The sequence below is a fragment of the Eurypyga helias genome, unplaced genomic scaffold (genome assembly GCF_000690775.1).
Source record: "Eurypyga helias isolate BGI_N326 unplaced genomic scaffold, ASM69077v1 scaffold15923, whole genome shotgun sequence".
Taxonomy (NCBI): Eukaryota; Metazoa; Chordata; class Aves; order Eurypygiformes; family Eurypygidae; genus Eurypyga; species Eurypyga helias.
Genome location: NW_010239484.1, coordinates 22,751 through 41,196, shown reverse-complemented (window position 1 = coordinate 41,196; position 18,446 = coordinate 22,751). Strand labels below are relative to the sequence as shown.

At 42.6% G+C, this 18,446-nt stretch overlaps 1 protein-coding gene across 1 annotated transcript in view; it reads left to right on the top strand.

Moving 5' to 3' along the window:
• Positions 1-18,446, top strand: part of XDH (xanthine dehydrogenase) — a gene marked incomplete at its 3' end in the record, with an annotated part of 47,336 nt that overhangs the window by 7,539 nt on the left and 21,351 nt on the right. The window contains exons 3-16 of the mRNA XM_010148168.1: positions 1,221-1,317; positions 2,529-2,637; positions 3,723-3,849; positions 4,616-4,677; positions 6,932-7,000; positions 7,823-7,891; positions 8,341-8,427; positions 9,738-9,879; positions 10,679-10,771; positions 11,549-11,700; positions 12,485-12,578; positions 13,418-13,527; positions 17,312-17,496; positions 18,001-18,175. Coding sequence (XP_010146470.1) covers positions 1,221-1,317; positions 2,529-2,637; positions 3,723-3,849; positions 4,616-4,677; positions 6,932-7,000; positions 7,823-7,891; positions 8,341-8,427; positions 9,738-9,879; positions 10,679-10,771; positions 11,549-11,700; positions 12,485-12,578; positions 13,418-13,527; positions 17,312-17,496; positions 18,001-18,175 — 1,571 coding nt within the window. The remainder of the gene's footprint in view (positions 1-1,220; positions 1,318-2,528; positions 2,638-3,722; positions 3,850-4,615; positions 4,678-6,931; positions 7,001-7,822; positions 7,892-8,340; positions 8,428-9,737; positions 9,880-10,678; positions 10,772-11,548; positions 11,701-12,484; positions 12,579-13,417; positions 13,528-17,311; positions 17,497-18,000; positions 18,176-18,446) is intronic.

Here is an 18,446-nt window from a genome sequence, read left to right as displayed (position 1 = left end):
ACCAGGCACATGATTGTATGAAAAGTAGATGTGGTGCTTAGGGATGGGATGTGGTTTAGTGGTGGTATTAGCAGTGTCAGGTTTATGGTTGGACTTGATGATCTTAAAGGTCTTTTCCAACGGAAATGATTCTATGATTTCTATGATTCTATGAAAATAATCAATTCCAGGATCTTTGCAGTGAAGACAAAGATGATTTGAATTTTCTATATCGTGATGCCTTTGCTTTTTCACAGGCCTAAGCTGATTATCTCAGCACAGGCATGTGTCCGTTGCCAGTAAAAGCACCTGTTCTTTTCCCACCAAAGGTCTCTCAATATTGGCCAATCCTCTTCACAATAAATAACAATGTCTAATTACCTTGTAACGAGTGGAGGAACTCAAAGCAGAAGTGACTCAAGGAATTCTCTCCTGAAATCCCTTTGCAGAACATTTGATGTAACACCTGATTGTAAAGTACAGACATGTGCACTGCAGCCTGTGGAGAATCTGCTTAGGACATTCCATACACTTTGTGAGTTTCCAGGTGTCTGTGCAGCGGTTCTGTGCATCTCCACTAGTTCTGGCTCTCAGTGTCTTGCTCCTTTGGTTTTATGGGAACCAGGCTACAGGGTAGTGTGCTTGGCTGGGTTTGTCCCGAGCAATGGGGAAGTCATCATAAATGGGGCCAAGAGAGAAGCTAGAGTGGCCAGACCATGACTCTTGAGATGCAGGTAGTTTGTGAGCAGTTCAAGTGCAGCTTGTAGCACTGTGTTACTGCCCTGCCTGGGTGCCTTCTAGGTGGTAGGAATCCCTAGGTGTAGGAAGAAGTCAACCACCACTGGTGAAAGGTGCTGCAGGAGATGTCACCATGAGTCCTGGGGATGTGGCTGCATGCTTGAACAGCTCCTGCTCAGCAATTACCCAGTGCTTTTTTTCCCTTATGTCATTTCCTTTTCTGAATCTAATAGAAAGTGGGAACTGTTGAAGTTCGGATCTTTTTTTGTTTGTTCTAAGTCTATTGGAACATGGACTACCTGCTTATTAGGGCTTTGGGTGTTGATCTCAAAAGCTCACATGCCAGCATTTGAAACTTTGCTTATGTTAAGTTATTAAGTATTAAAAATAACCACTTAGTTTCCAGCAAGAACTCGTTGCTAAGCCTTTATTTGACTAACAACGGTTTGAGCAATCTTTTTTGCCAACACTCTTCATGTTTTCCTTGATTCCTGTTCTCTCAGTGGGCCTATGTGGAACCAAACTAGGCTGTGGAGAAGGTGGATGTGGTGCTTGCACTGTTATGATATCCAAATATGATCCCTTTCAGAAGAAAATACTGTATCCTTTACAATATGAACTCTTCAGCAGAGAAATGAAATGCGGACAGATCCAGGTTCTTGACATTCCAGACATGGTACTATTAAAAAAAAAAAAAGGTTATATAATGTATGTTTCTGCCAAAACATAATTTTTCAGTTTCAGAACATAATCTCAGAAGGCTAAGACGAAGATATTTTTTCCTGCAGCATTGCACAGTGCTGATAGGGAACTATTTCATTGTGCCCTGAAATATCTAGCATGCAGGCTATCTGCCTTTTCCAAATTTGGAATACCTTTATGTTCCTTACTTGCGGTGTAATGTAGCTTTTTTGCTGTGATGAGCCAAATGATTACTGTGATAAAATCCTTATTGCTGTTGTATTCCTACAATAATCTGGTTTCTGTGTGCCAGCAGATAAGAACTTTTTCTCTACTTCTGTTGTAACCTTCAGAATGACTCTTATTTCCTGACGCACAAACTCTCCTCCTGTTCTCTCTTTAACTAACTGAAGAGGGAAGCAATGGAATGAAACAAAAAGGGGAGTGGAGAGAGAGGATGAGGCAGAGGGACAGCCCGCAGTTTATTTTTACTGTGGGGAATGGAAAGCACTGAAATCCTGGATATATTTGGAATAATGCTTGGAGATACTTTAACTCGGGAACATGTAACCTAGTGGTTCTGCTTAGTAACTTGACCTTGAGTAGGACATCTTTAGGACCATTATTCTGTCTTGAAAACAGTGAAACAAAATAGCTAGTTCCTGTAAGAATTTTGGCAACATGATTCTAGTTCACTTTCAGCCTGGACTTTTTCCCCATGTGTACTATCTAGAAATGGTTTCCAAGGTAAAAGGCCAAGAGCTCTGTGCTTTTATGTAACTTTGCAAGTGGGCTAGGCCAGGTTATAACATCTTGGTGTTTGTAGTCTGCCCCCATAAAGTACCTTCATGAATTCTGTAGCTTAACATGCAGCAAGGATGTTTAAAGCTGTTATTTCTAGGTCAAATCCTATGGTGCATACTCAGTTTAAACCTGAAGTGAAGCTGATGAGAACTTTGGCTGAGTAGGTACCGTAGAATTTGGCTTGTAACTAATACCTGTATTACATCTATTTAAGTTCTCCTATTGTGTTCACTGCTACAGTTTCTGAGTACTCCTCAGTCCTCTTGTTCCTTTTTAATTGTTTGAACAACACTGTCAAATGGAATGACCTTAATTTATTATTTTAGCCACCATACTGCCAATGCTTGCCTCTTTCCTCTCTGTGCACTGCATCATGTAGCTGTAACTACTGTTGAAGGCATAGGAAACACAAAATCCAGACTGCACCCGGCTCAGGTAAGCTATTAATACTGGTAACTTTAAAACTCTCTATCCATGTTTTCTTCTCATGTTAACTAGTCCTGTTCCAGGGTGTTGGGACCTCCATCGTGATGTTAAAGCCGGAAGTTTGGCTGTCCATATGAGTAGTCTTTACTTGCAGGAAATCAAACTCCTGGGAGAATGCTGAAGCTCTCTTATGCCCTAACAAGTTAACTGGTGCTACCCTGGCTGAATTGCTAATCCTTTTGTTCTAGGGCTATGTGGCTGTATTTGGTCCACATCCCAGGAACTGGGAAGACTGATGTTGTGGGGAAAACCAATATAATGACTTGGAGCCAGGAAATCTGAGTTAGGTTTTGGCCCTCCTATGGCCTTCCATGAGTTCCCTTGGTTTCTTCTCCTGCATAGTAAGGAACCTTTCCTGCAGAGGGGCAGTGAGGTTTGGTTCAGAAGCGTTTCTGGAGTCCCAAAATACTTCTGGTGGGGAGGAGTGACAGGAATGTGAAGCCTTGGTCTTCTAGCAGGGTGTTATAATGCACTTTTTATGGAAGTATATGCCTCAGCTTTGTCAGATACTGTTCCTTTAAGGGAAACTGTGATTCATCTCAGTTTGTACAGTGGATAGGACTTGTGCCAATACCTATCTGAGACAGTAAAAAACAAAGTGAAAAATAAGTTAGACACGCAAGAATGGATGGCAGCTACTCTGACTCTTGTTTGCTTGTCGTCTTTTCCCTACCTCCCCTGAAGATTCTAACAGCTAAGCTTTGCCATTCAAACTCAGGTCTGCACAAGTAACCCCAGCCTTTCTAGCATGGTGAATCTGAAGAACTCCTGATCTCATTGGAGGCTTCTAGTCGCCTTCAGTTACATTGGGAGCTCAAAGCCTAGATGCAAACTTTTCAGCGTGTTCTCTTCTTTGAAGTCTTCTTCACAGATTAATTGACTATCTCGTCGGAGCACATCTGGTGATAGTCTCAGGTCCTCTGGTGAGATTGCCTGGTTTGGTTTTGTTTTTTAACAGAGATGTTACAGAAACAAGCACAACAATGAACTCACCTTGATATTATAAGCTGATGGTTGTTGTTACTTTTTCTCAGGAGAGAATAGCAAAAAGTCATGGGTCCCAGTGTGGCTTTTGCACTCCAGGCATTGTCATGTCCATGTATACATTGCTTCGGAACAAACCTGAGCCCAAAATGGAGGAGATAGAAGATGCTTTCCAAGGTAGTACTCATAGCCCTGCAGAGATGCAGCCTGTTCTGCTTTCCTTACATCTACTTCACCAAATGGGATGGAGGTCCACCTGTGTTTAATGTAGTGCTGTGGAATAAACAAAAATGGCCTGTGGAAAAACTCACAGAAAGCTCACTGTTTGTCCTGAAACAGGGGCAAGTGGCCTCAGTCTTGGATTAGGACCCCACTAAGCTTAACACAGGACAAAAGGTGGCCTGTCCCTGCTGGTCTTATAAGAACCTCCACATCTCCTTGTTTATTTGCTGCTGTCACCAGAGACTGCAGGGTGGCAGAGAGCATCTGGGCCAGCCAACTTGAAGTAAGACAGCAATATACATGATGGAGTGGGGCAGAATCAAACTGAAATCATCTGAGAGGCTGCTGTTATTGCAGAGGTTAGACCTGTTACCATGCTTCCAGCACGGTAAACCCGAGAGGAAATCTGATGCAGGAGAAAGCAACCTCTTTGTAATTCAGGAGACCAGGTAGTTGGTATGCTGATTAGGTCACATGATTGAGGTAAATGAGTACTGAATAAGTCAGATTGAATTTTGTTCTAAATGAATTTCAATTTAAAATTTCAAAAAAAAGGGGTGGTAGGATTGTTGCAAGACTACTAATGAAATTTTCTTCCTCTCATTTTTTTCATTAGCTTTATCTAGATTTGACAAGCTTTTTTGAGAAATAATAAAATGTTCTAAAAGAAGTTCTCTGCCAAATGACACTAAATCTTTATCCTTTTGCTCTGGCAATTCAGGGAACCTGTGTCGGTGTACGGGGTACAGACCCATTCTGGAAGGATACAGGACATTTGCTAAAGTAAGTGGCTTCAGATAATGTTTTTAAAAAGTCTGGAAGGCTGGCTTTCTCTCTGTTACTAAAACACACCATGAGCTGAAACGAAGGAAGGCAAAACACAGGCTAACAGCCCAGCTTTAGCTCTTGACCCCTTTGTATGTGCTTCATGCATTAAAAATGCAGGAAGGCAAACTCCTTTACTCACTCCAGTTTGCTGGAAGTGGAGCATCTAGATAAGATATGCCAGATGGTTCTTTCTGGGATCACAGGTAATCAGACTCTCTAATTCTTTCCTGTAAGTCTCTGAAAAACTCAGCGTCTGTGAATAATACAGCTTGCAGGTGCTCCCTGATTTTAAAAAAGTGTAAAGGTATGGTGCACACTTAGGGACATACTGTGGGGAAATCTGATGAGAACGTTGCCTTGTTGAAAGATCAGCTGCAGAGCTGAAATAGCTCTGGAAAGAAGTTTAAGTCACTGCTGCATAGCTCTTGCCCAGAACTCATCTGCTGGTTTGGGTGAGGTGTGAAGTTTGCCCTAAGTTTTCTCAAGTCCCTTTGTTCCTGAAAGACTGCTGGAGGCTGTGAAGAAAATGAGATCCTTAGCTACTTCAGTGATTACTAGCTGCTTATGGGGCTATGCTGGTACTGCATATCAGAAGTAAAGAACTTAGAATGCTGCCCATTAATTTCATTTTATTATCCAGAATTACGATCCACAAAAGAGAATACAAGCAGGAGTGAGATCCATTACAAATGGTTGATAAACCCAGTCGATATAGTCTTGGATTTCCAACAGGCTTTCAACAGTGTCTCACCAAAGGCTTTTAATGACAATAAGCAGCCGTGGGGTAAGAGGGAAGATCTCGGTATGGATGAAAGATGGTTAAAAGGCAGGAAATGGCAGGTTGGAGAAAATGGTGTATTTCTGCAATGGAGGGAGGTCACTGGTGGAGTTTTGCTGGGACCCATGGTGGGAGCAAGGCTGTCCAAGATATCCCTAAATGAGATGGAGGAGAGAGTGAGCAGTGATGTGAGAAAATAAGTTAACTGATATCAAGTTAGGCTGTGTCGTGAAGGGAGGAACAGACTTTGAGCAATTTCACAAGGACTTTATGAACCTGAGAGACTGGAGAATAGATTGGGATACAAAATTCAGGGCAAATAAATGCAAGGAAATTTACAGAGCGAAAGGCAATCCTCATTTCACATACAAGATGATGTGAGCAGACACAAGATCATCTTCCTGTTACCATGTGGGAAGATGATCTTGGAGGTGTGGTAGACAGTTCCACAGAAGCAGCAGCTCAATGCTTACTGGCAGTCAAAACAACACTTCAGCTTTGTAGGGAACAAACCAGAAAACACTGCTGTGCCACTGTCTGCATCATGGCTCTTCCTACGCTGGAGTACACTGCTGTGCAGCTCTGGTCCTCTCATCTCTAACAGGGTATAGCAGAGTAGAAGATTCAGAGAAGTGGAATAAAGTTCACATCTGTGGTAATCTGGTTTCCATACAAGAAAGCACTGAGTAGGCTGGGATGCTTCAGCCTGGAAGGAGGATGTCAGGAGGGGGAAGGAGCTCTCCATAGCCCGTATAGTGGTTTGTGTTGACCTCTGATAGAGATCTACAAAATTGCGACTGGCAGATGGAATGTGGACAGGCATCTGCTATTTGCTGCCTCTTCCAATCAAAGAGCAAGGCGTCAAGAAATGAAACCAGTTGGAGTCAGCTTGAAAACAAAGGCAGATGGTCTGCCTGCACCAGGTAGCTGACCTGCAGAACTTAGCAGAGGGTGTTGTGGGCACCAAAAACTTACATAGGCTCCAGGGGAGACTGAGCAGGTTCTTGGACAGAAGCTACAGAGGATTACTAGAGAGACAAACCCCACTGGGCTAAGGGGAAGTTCCCCAAGCTGAATGCAACTGCATGCTGGTAGAGTACAAAGTATTGTGTTCTATGTGCATGTGTCTTTTACTCTTCTCTGGGTATCTCCTCACAGCTCCAGCTGAACCAGGGATACCGGCTGAATGGTCAGAGTAGTTCTAAACCAGAGCAAGAGGTCTATCAGTAGACTAGATAGGACCTAGCCATCCCACTGCAGGATACTGTCTTCTGTTGGCAAGGGAAACACCTGCTTGCTGGACACCTTCCGTCACCCATTTCTGCTCTGAATATAAAAAATGTGGGATCAACTTCTCTCAAAAGGGAATCGAGTCTACTTCATTTTCTTGGAACCTGCACATTTTTCTCAGAACAGTTTTTGTCCCCACAGGACGTGAATTGCTGCGGCAGAGTAGCCAATGGCACTGGATGCTGTCGTAGTGAGCGGGAAAATAGCATGGTAAGCTGAATTTTAAAAGCCATAACCTCAATTTGCAATATAGTATTAGAGTTCGGATGCATTATTCACCTCTCCGGCTCTACTGTGGTGCAGATATTCAGAGCTGTTTGAGCTAGTTTGAATGTCTGTCTCTTGGAACACACTGTGACTGCGTTATGTCCTGGTTAGCATGATTATCCATCGTGACACAAGTTTTACAGTGGTGAGTTAGGTACATTCCTTCTGGATCCATGAGGTGCAACACTTCTGGGAAACAGCACGGTGACAGCTGTAAGCAATGTCTTACCAGCTTCTGGTACATTGAAGCGATCCATCTTTCTGTGAAAACAGATTTTAAAACCAGTTAATTCCCCAGTATGATCTTTCCCAAACTATGGAGTCCAATGATGAATGAAGTACTTTATTCCCATTTCAATAAATTGTGCAATTGGAACCTTTCGGAATATCTGGAGGAAAGAAGTTAATTGCATTTTATGTACCAGTTGAGGCACAAACAATAGAGGGATGAAAACAAGGAATTAGGGCATAAGGTAGTGTGAGTATAAAATGAGTGTAGGAAAGATGGAATATAATGAAATTCTTTGCCAGGAAATTCCAGTAAATTCCTGTGGCTTCTTTGTTAGGAAGCATCCAGTGTTATGTGGAATACTCCAGCAATTCAGGCTGCTTGGAGTTCTTTCATCAATGTAATTTATTAATGAAAAACATTACTGCTAATTTCTGCGATCCGGGGAATGATAAAAGGGGAGGAATGTAACCTGTAAAAGTTGGAATGTTCTGACTTTGTGTAGAATAGCTGAAGTATGCTTGTTTCTTCTTCAGAATGGGGGCTGCTGTGGAGGAAAAGCCAATGGTCCAGGCTGCTGCATGAATGGAAAAGAAGACAACGTGGTAAGGTGCCTCTCCACTATTAGGTGTTTTCTCGATTTCTGGTGTTTTGAAGTCATAGCTCTGGCTTGTTCTGTGCCAAAGTCCAATGCCTGTAATTTAGTTGTATTTATGCAAAGCAGTTTAATTTATATTTTACGCTGGTCTTACTTCAGAAAAGGTAACTTTGATGGAATTTAGCATGCTAGTGTGAAAGTGATGTCACCTTTTGATTGGCAAGAACCTGTTAGTGTGTTCAGGGTTCAGGTTTCTGACCAGACATACATTGTGGTCAGAAAAATGTGACTGAAGAACCTGAAATACTGGAACAGGTGGCATCTTTTCACTGTGTGTGCCATTCTTTGCTCCATGACATAGTAATAGGGATTTGACTGGAAAGAGGATGGAGTTAGGGTTGTATGTGGATAGCTTTCTCCTCTGCCACCCAGCCATTTGCATTTTCTCTGCCATAGACATTGATGTCCTCCAGCCTGTTCAATCCTTCTGAGTTCCAGCCACTGGACCCTACACAAGAGCCTATCTTCCCACCGGAGTTAATGGTAAGTTCATTCAAAAAGTAATAGCATGTGGCTCGTTGTTTTGTTGTTCTATGCAGGATTTGAGTGTCCGGAGTGTCTCTGCTCTGAGGAAACGGCAGTGCAGAAGAGGGCTGCTGGTAAAGGAAGATGCATGGGCATGAATGCTTCCCCATTTTGTAAAAGGAAAGGCTTTTACGCCAAACTGGTTTAAAAGATAAGCAGGCCAAGTGCCTGCCCCAGGTGGCTGGCTTTCCCCTGTGTGTCTCCCCATACATGCCTGCTCTTGGGCTGCCTTCTTTGCCGGTCACTGCCTATCATCCAGTGGTGGAACAGTTGCTGACATTTGGATTTCAGTTCACTAGATTGGATGTGAACTTCTACATGAAACAACAGCCCTATCTGAGTGAACCACCCTGGGCTCCCTTTGTAGCGTGGGAAGAGAAGTAGGAGCTATGGGATGTAGCTGGATCTACGTTTAAACTAGATGACTTCCTGAAAGCACCACCTTCTCTCCACTCAGTGTAGCAGGAGTAGAAGTTGGCTGGCTCACATTGATGTAAAAAATCAGTTGAGATTAGTTTCTCTCCATGTTTCATTCCTGTCTTTTTCTGGGATAGTTTTCCCTTAAGCAAATCTGTCCCAGCCAGGCATCTAGTCCAGCACTTGACATGTTTACAGCTTCCTTTACATTTAACAAACATCTGAAATTCAATTGTTAGGCTGCTGCACCCAGCCTAAATATGTCATGAGCTACAGCATGAGTAGGTTCCCAGAGACCAAAAATAGTATATATTTAGCTTGAGATCGGTCTCCTCTGTTTCTTCTCTAAGACATTCTCCTGCCTAAGGCTTGATCTGATATTGCTGGGAGGCAGCCACATTAGTCTGTTATCTTCAGTCACTGGATGAAGGAATTAAGAAGGGAGCCAGAATCTGGCCTTAAGGCTGGTAACTGAAATTCAGGAGTGCCAAACACTGACATTTTTGCAGTGAAATGAGAATGGAAAACCCATTACTTTTAAGATGGCTGAAGCCACAGCATCTGCCAGAACTTTGGTCAGATGGAGCTCGCTTCTTTCTAGGGAGATGTGGCAGCAGAATGGACCTGGACATATCAGGAAGGGAAAACTTTTGACAGCATAAAAAAGACTCTTGTCATTGCCAGCAGAAGGATGGGGAATGGCTGACTGCCAACAACAGAGTGGATGTCACAGCCACCTGTCCATAACTTGTCTGAGATGGAGCCTGGCCTGGCATAGGCCTGGGCAGCATGTGAGCAGGGATTCTTGGCTGGAGGTAGGGTCTGAGCTCTGTCTGAATTCATTTTTACAGACTCAGAGTAACAAACAGCAGAAACAGCTGTGTTTCAAAGGCGAGCGCGTGATGTGGATCCAGCCTACAACTCTCAAGGAATTGGTGGCTCTCAAATCCCAGTACCCCAATGCCAAGCTCGTTGTGGGAAACACAGAAGTGGGTAAGAGGAAGAGCTGATGCTCATTATGAGCAGTTGGAAAACTTTCCATGGACTATTTTGTGAGAACAGTGCAAACAAACCTCCTTCACACCATTGCTGCTAAATAGCTGTTTAATCTGTAGGTTTTATGTAGGAACAAATTTTATTGTCATGTAGATTAATCTCACAGTGGTTGTTTTTCCCTGTTGTTTGCTGTGTCTCGTTAAAATACAAAACAGCAATGGTTATCTAGACTTCAGAGCTTTTATACTAGTTTTGTGGAGTTTTGAGAAGAGGGGAGTGGCACAGCATAAAATGTCCTCATAACCAAATTAATTCAGTTGTGAAGCCTTCGTTTTGAAAGATTTTTTGGTGAGTAAACTCTCAAGACTTGAAATCCTGCTGGTTTTTCCCCTGAAAGATTTACTTCAGAGGACGTAAATGCTGAGGAGGAAGAGATCAGAGTATTTAGTAATTCTGTTATCCTGAGCAATCATTTCAGGAAACAAACCCCAAACTTTGCATGGCTCATTGTGTTGATTGCTTTTTCCTGAAGGATTATGTACAACAATAGCCAGGTTACACAAGTGCTAAACAGTGTGTTTAGGGCTACTGTAAGCCTAGAAAAGAGTCTCTAAAAAATCCCTATGAGAATTCTAGTATTAGTGTAAAACAGCTTTTAGTTTGGTACCTCTGTGACCTTACATAATCTGTGTAACAGATGGCCAGTGCACTGACCTGCTGCCATTGCACTGGAAAGGAGTTAACTTGGGCTCTCTGTCACCTGTGTGTAACGGAAGGCGTCTTACTGTTCCCTAAGGTATTGAGATGAGGTTAAAGAACATGTTGTATCCAGTGATAATAGCACCGTCGTGGATCTCTGAAATGAATGCTGTTCAGCACACTGAAACAGGTGAGCAAAATGAGGCAGAATGCCTGTGGAGTGAGTGGGGACGCCACAGAATAATAAAAAGGATATGAAGGAAAATCCCCAAATTAAAACTGCTTTCTGTATGCATTAACACTTCTCCCATGCAGGGGATTGAGTGATATGTAAAAATAATTTGAGAATCAAAGAAGGTTATCACTGGAAGGTGTATTTTATCTGTTTGGTGCATGGTGTTTTACGTATATTAACTGTGTTAATGATGGTTTTCAATGGGAAATATTTTATTTTAGCAAGATCTAAAAATTAGTAACTGGGGGAAAGATGCTGGATTTGACAGTCCAAGTGACTGAGTGAAGTATTGCATTTATCTTCCTGATGGAAACAGGTCAACCTTACAAGTAGTAAGAAGCGATCAGGACAATGTAGTGCATGTGGCCCAATGCCTGGTAACATACTTAAGGTGTGGAAACTGGAGCGAAGTTGGAGTTCACTTCCCAAAGGACAGACTAATACCTATAAGAGGGCAATGTCATTCATGATACACCGCGGCAAAAGGGTGGTGTGTTACTGTCATGTGAGAGGCCGACTGCCATAAACTGTGACTGAAAGGTGAATTTTGTTCTGAAGATGTGATGTTTACATGCAGTGCATACAGAATAGTCTGGTGTGACTGAATGTCTTCTCTAAACTGTGCTGTCTCAGTAAACTCAGAGGCACCTAACTAAGCTTTGTAGACACAGTTATAACCATCCTCCTGTACGTCTGGGAGAACAACAATTCTTTTCATTTGTTTGTTTCCAGGGGTCACCTTCGGTGCTGCCTGTACCCTGAGCTCAGTAGAGGAGGTGCTGAGAAAAGCAGTGGCAGAGCTTCCTCCTTACAAAACAGAGGTCTTCCAGGCTGTCCTTGAACAGCTGCGGTGGTTTGCAGGGCCACAGATCAGGAATGTTGCCGTAAGTGACTCAGGAGCATCAGGGACTGGAATTGAAAGCTCAGGCTGAGGAGCTGGCCTGCCGCATCCAATGTTGGCATGCCTTGTGCTTCTCATACAAGAATGTTTGCAAATCGAATCAAAGAAACCAGTACACAAACCAGCCCCAGGAACTGACAGAAACATGGGTCTCGGCTGCTGTCTCTGCTGCACTGATACCACACATTTAGCAAGGAAAACATGACAGTTGTCCAGGTCTTCCATTGGTGTTGTCGGGATAAGTGGGGGAAACTGTAGTGAGATTTGACTAATTTAACAAAAAAGTCTTTAGAGGCCTGGACAAACTTCAAAGAAGCAGCTGTGTAGATTTTTGCCAGCACTTCTGTGGTAGTCACAGTGATAATGCATCAGATCTAGCAAATTTTCCTCTAGTTTTAAAGAGGAAGAGGAGGTGGGTTTGGTGTGTTCAAACTCCATATGCTAAAAGAAAAAAGCATCAAGCAAGCAGGTGAACCAACCTACTTTACGTTTGGTGTATGTGGTTTGAGCACAAGGTAGTTTTGATGTATTACCCAGAGACTGTTCCTAAAACTGTTTCAGACAACATTAGTATTGACTGGGACAGAAACCTGATTTAATGGCTTTTGTGTTTTCCCACTTCATTAAAAGCCTAAAATTACTGAGTGAGCAAGAAGAAATTATCAGATCTAGCCTCTAGTGCACTATGTATGGAGTAATGCGGGATTACAAGACACTATGGCTGTATCTTCAGGTTTTTTAATATTTATGTGATAATATCACTCTAGGCTCTTGGTGGGAATATAATGACAGCAAGCCCCATTTCAGACTTAAATCCTGTGTTAATGGCAAGTGGAAGCAAACTGACTCTGGTATCAAATGGTAAGTTAACTTTACTTACATTTCCACGTGGCTCTGGGGAGGGCGGGATAGTCAACAGTCCTCTGCCGTGCGTTGTTAGGTCAGGTCACAAGTTGAAAGTGGAAGTCAACATTATGTGAAATAGGCTTAGTCTGAGTCTTCAGGGGTTTTTCCCTTTTTGAAGCTGAAGTCCTGAAGGCTAGGCCTAAGGTTGGCTTCCTAAAGAATTTAGAAATTCTGTGCCAGAATGAATCTCTGGTACCTACAGACACATCCTTGTGAAGAGCTGGTTGAAGATGTCTGTTCATGAAACACAATAGGCATGAAATTGTTTCTGTACTGTCATACTTCTATCCTTGCAGATTTATCAGACAGATTGGAACTTGTTTGTCTTTTTTTTTTTCTATGAAGAAAGCCATATATCTCAGTTTGTATTTGCTCTTAGGAAGAATTTTTTTGAAACAGGATCCTTGAAGGAAGTGGGCTGTCTGATCAGTGACTTTCTCTTCAACTGGTTTGTGTGCAGGCTAAGCAAAGAGGAAAGAGAGAATTACATTGGGGTGTTGGAAACTGGCTCATCTGGAGGCTCAGCATTAATTAGATAAAGAAGGAGGAAGGTCTCTTTCATCTTTTCCCGTGCAAATAAAACTTTGTATGTAGGCAGAAGCTGTCATAGCTTCCATAAGGATGAAAGTGAATCTGAGAAAATCCTTCCTGATTTGGTGAAAGAGGGTGGAAGAATGAAAACTGATATAATATCAAGAGTGATTTGTGTAGGTTGAAGGCTCTTTCACACATACTATTGCCATTCTTCATCTGAGTGTTCATTCATCCACCTTTGATCTCTTCTTGCTCTGCAGAGGGCAAAAGGACTGTTAGGATGGATGAGAAGTTTTTCACTGGATACAGAAAGACAATAGTTAAGCCTGAAGAAATACTTCTCTCTGTTGAAATACCCTACAGCAGGAAGGTAAGTCTGTAGGCAAAGATTTCAGTGTCCGTGGAGCTAAAGTGCTGTTATTTGAGTGTTATTTTCAATGTTAGGCTCTTTTTGCCTTGGAGTCTGGCCTCCAAATGCTTATGTAGTCCCAAGTGGACCAGGAAGCAAGTAAATTATTTGGTGAAAATCTAGCAACATACTCTTTTTGGAAGCAAGGGGACCTGGGGTCTATGATCAACCGCTGTACGCTCAAGAAGTTTTCAAGTGAAAGAAATACAAATTTCACTTTATTGTCTGGAGCTTTTTGAGGGGATCTGGTAATGATGAAAGGTGACAAAGTGATGTTCCCAGGGGCCTAAATTCTGTTTGCAAGACAGTACAGCAAAGAGTCTAGCAGTTCCTGAAGTAAAATGAAGTTAAGGATCCCAAGGTTCCTGCTTCATTTCTGTGAACTGGAATGGGAAGAGTCATACGGCTAAGAGGGAAGTTCAGTTTCTGCATCCTTGCCTTGCAAGACGGAAACCACAGGAACTGATTGTTAGGGCACTTTGGCAATGTGGACTTGCAACTTCGAACAAGCCTGCAAAACTTCCTTTGAATGGAACAATGAGCACTGCTCTTCTATGGCAGAATGAACCATAACTGATTTAGAGTGTCTAAGAGGTGAAGCTCTCTTATTTTTCCTTTAGGGCTGAGAGCATAAGGCTGTAATTTTATGACTGTGAAGGTATTTTCCTTTTTAGGGCTTGAGGCTACAAGTTGTAAGACGCGAAGATTCTCACAGTGTCGTGACACATTTTCTTTATAAATGGAGAACACTGATTTACTTAAAACGCCATCATATTGTAGGATAGAACCAATAAATCCTTTGTCTATCATCTCTAATTTTTGTATCTAACTATTAAGTGAACACAACAATTTTATTTATGGTGTTTTTCCATCTGTTTCTGCGTGATGTTTCTTTGGTCTTGTGATAATTACAGGAAGCATCACTTTTTGCCAAAATGAGAAACATGCTTGAGGTAGTCAGTGGAAAACACCATATTCCTCTGTCCATATGACAGTCATATGGCAATTTCAACAAACAAGCCAATGTTTATCAGCAGGGCGATGGCTTCATCCCCAGGTTATACACAGCTCATTGATCTGAAAAATTAAAACAACTTTTGAACTCTCTCCTTCATGGATTCTTGGCTGATCTTTGCTCCTGAAGTCAGGGAGACTAAAGTTCTTTCGGGTATGTCTGAAGGTGCTGGCATGTGGCAGGCAAAGCCTTCCGGATCTGCGATTTCCTCGCAACTTGAAGCAGAGCTGTGTCAGCACATAGCTAGATCGAATTTTTTGGTTTATGTTTATTTAAAACTGATGTTACCTCTTGCATCAGTGTGACTTGTCACACCATGGGTAAGACTGGCCAAACAACAGAAAGAATTAGACTAAAGAATTTTAGCAGTTTACATGATGCAGTGTTACTGTAGGGAGACTGTGCTCAGGGTAGGCTTTATCACAGAGAGGCTGTCACAGAGGAGGTAACACCTTTTTCTCCTGCTAGTTTATATGTCAGATATTTAAGATATTCAGGGAATAAAGATTTTTGAGTCTCTGCTTTTAAGGGGATTGCAGCTGAGCGAAGGCAGTATTTAGAGAAGGAAACCGCTCATTGGATTAAAGGTGAAATATAAACAGATTCCAGACAAGAAAACGGCTTAGCTTTTTGTATATAACAAGGCATTCCTAGAACAGGACATATCCTTTATTTAACAAACCTCTTTGTCTTCTGGAGTATGAAAACATGCCTTGCGTCCCAGATAATGTTCACAAATGTTACACGCTGTTTGCATTATTACTCACTTAGTGACCATCAGTTTTTCATGTCCTTTCCCTTGCATACATCTTTTTCTGTCACGTTTGTCACTGTTACTTAATTTTTATGATAATAGTATTCTGTATCACGTAGACCTTTACAGATTTTCAAATCGAAAAAGCCTGACAACACAGTGCCTATGCATTTCTGTCTTTGGAAAATAATCTTAACCTACTCTTTGCTCAGTGTTGCTATCATAGGCTCATAGTATTACAATTTTTGCCCTGCTGATGAGACAGAAAGCAATCCTGAAGTCTTACTTCATCCTTTAAATTCGTGTCCTCTAACCTTCATCCATTATTGATCTCTATATTCCATGGTGGTGGACCAAAAAAATGGACATGGTAACAATGTTTTTACAATTGTGAATATTGCCTATGAACCTTCTAGAGCCTACAGATCTCTTAATGTGCTCCTACCTGCTGGTGCATCTTGTCCAGAAGGGGAGAGAGGAGATGGGAGACTAATCCAGGTCCCCAATATGCAGCCCTTAAGAGTAAGGGTTGCTTGGTTTTCCTGTGAGAATAACTAACACCTAGAGACCTTTACTGTGATGAGGGACATGCTCTGTTTTGCCAAGTGTAGGGCAGACATGGGCGGCTGATGTGACGGTTACCTTACCTGTACTCCTAGGGAGGAAAAATAGAGAGCGCCTTTTCTCCCACAGAACTCTGTGCCAAGAAAACTAAGGTGTCCTGTGAGGATGAAGGCAAATATTGCCCTCTCGTTGGAATCACGTTATTGGAAATCTTCTCTGTGGTGTGCAGTAAGAGAAGAGGCTGCTTGTTCTCCTCTCTGGAAGCTAACAAGCAGAGTGGCAGAATGTTCTCATTGGGAAGATGCTATCGATGCTCTTCTGCTATTATCTGCTGCCTGCCCACTAATTATTTGCATTCAGGAAATGAAACACATCCTTCAGTTATATCTCCAGTAACAAGTTCTCGATGCACAAAAGGGGCCTCTTGTGAAACTGTTCTCATTGCCAACAGTAGAGAAATTGTTCTTCACAATAATGAAAGAATTGCTGTCCACTTCTGATTAGAAATAATTAACGGAACAGAATGCTGTGCCGTGCAGAGTCACTTGGCTAAGTTATTAGAAAAGAAACTTAGCAGAAAACTCTCCAGAAGGGCTGTGCAAAGACATCGGATCTGATTCCTCTCTTAGTCTGCAGGAAGCCTGAACGGTAATTTGTCATAATCTGCAGGACAGCAAGGAGAAAAACTGACTGTACTGTGCCTCTGGGGTGACACCATCGCTCAGTGTATACCGGTAGAGTGTTAATCTCCTATGTACTGCCATGCTTCATAGGACAGCTGCTGAGTTTTGTGAGTTGGAGTTTCTAGTGCTTTTAAAACAATGTTCTCGCTCTCTGGAGACCAGCAGAGGATTCAGGATAGTAGCTGAGAATGGTATTTGCAGTAACAGATGGAAATGGTTTTATATTAATTAGCCTGGTCTATTCTGGAACTGTGAGATATTTGTGATTATTGATTTCTGTTCTTGTGGAGTTCAAAGACTTCCAAAGGGAAGGGGTTTAGGATGTGAGTTTTACCGGTCAATCTTCTAGCTTAGCAGCCTGGGAGAAAGAAAAAGTTGCTGAGAAGCTAAGCTTGTTTATGTACAAAGAAGCCCTGTCCTAATTCTTCCTCTCGAGATAATGAAAAAATGTGGCAGGTGCGAGCAGATATCTGTCAAAGCTCATTTCCCACACAATTGTAGGTTGGCCAATAACTACTGATCTAATACTTTAGAATTAATCATTGAACCACGTGAAAAAATACAGCGCTGCCTGAACCAACATGTCCTGCTTGGCCGTGCAAGATGAATCAACCTGATACGGTTCCCTTGAATAGCTCACCCATGTTGAGATAGGTTACCAGCTTGTCCATATTTATATTCCAAAGCATGCCAAGGTAGAGAAGAAAGGAATATTTTCCTGTCTTCCAGGGTGAATACTTCTCAGCTTTCAAGCAGGCCTCCCGTCGGGAGGATGACATCGCTATTGTGACCTGTGGGATGAGAGTCCTGTTCCAAGGTGGCACTAGCCGAGTGGAGGAGATAAAACTGAGCTATGGAGGAATGGCTCCTACTACCGTCCTGGCGCTAAAAACTTGCAAGGAGCTCACTGGCAGGTAGGAATTTTTCTGTGATAGAAAGGCTGTCTAAAGGTGCTGATCTTTTACAAGGAGCAATTCAAATAACCTAAATCCTCTTTAATAGTACACAGAAGGAGAAAGAGGAAGAGCAGTCTTCATTTTGTGTGATGCCTTGCTTCCTCCAGTGCTCCTTACCCTCAAAGATCCATGCAGTCTCCCATTCAGAGAGCCATATCCTTGCGAAAATCACTTATCTGTTGAAGTGGGCAGGAGCTAGATGTGGGCATGACCTACAAAACTGAATTTCTTTCAAACTGAACTGAGAAATCTGTGCTCCATCTTTTAATAGCTTTGCCACATCTTTAGAAAAGATGTTATGAGCCCAAGATGAGAGCAAAGTTGACACATATACTGCAAACAGAGAGAGAACAGGTGGCTGTTGCTTGGGAGCTTGTGGGGCTGCCCTGTCAGAAGAGTTGGTTTGCCCCAGTGATATTCAGGGCTGAGCAAGAGCTCAGTGTCACCTTTGTTTCCTTGCAGAGACTGGAATGAGAAGCTGCTGCAGGATGCCTGCCGCTTGCTGGCAGGTGAGATGGATCTGTCTCCTTCTGCGCCTGGTGGGATGGTGGATTTCCGACGCACGCTCACGCTCAGCTTCTTCTTCAAGTTCTACCTGACGGTCCTTCAGAAACTGAGCAAGAACCACGATGGCCCTGTGAGTGCTGCTCGGGAAAGTAGATCTGGGAACTTATGTGCTGTCTCAGTGGGGAAGGTGATGGGGGGGGTGTGGTTCAGACTCAAGCAGAGTCATACCCGATAACAAACTCCATGTTGCAATAGCTGCCAGAGCTCCCTTATTCCTTACCTGCATGACAGCAATGAGTGTATCTGTCCACTTGCTTCCTCATGGCATCCCTGCCTTGCTGTGGAAGGATGCTGATCCATGGGTTCACAGGAGAATTCCTGGACTTCTGTTCATTGCATTA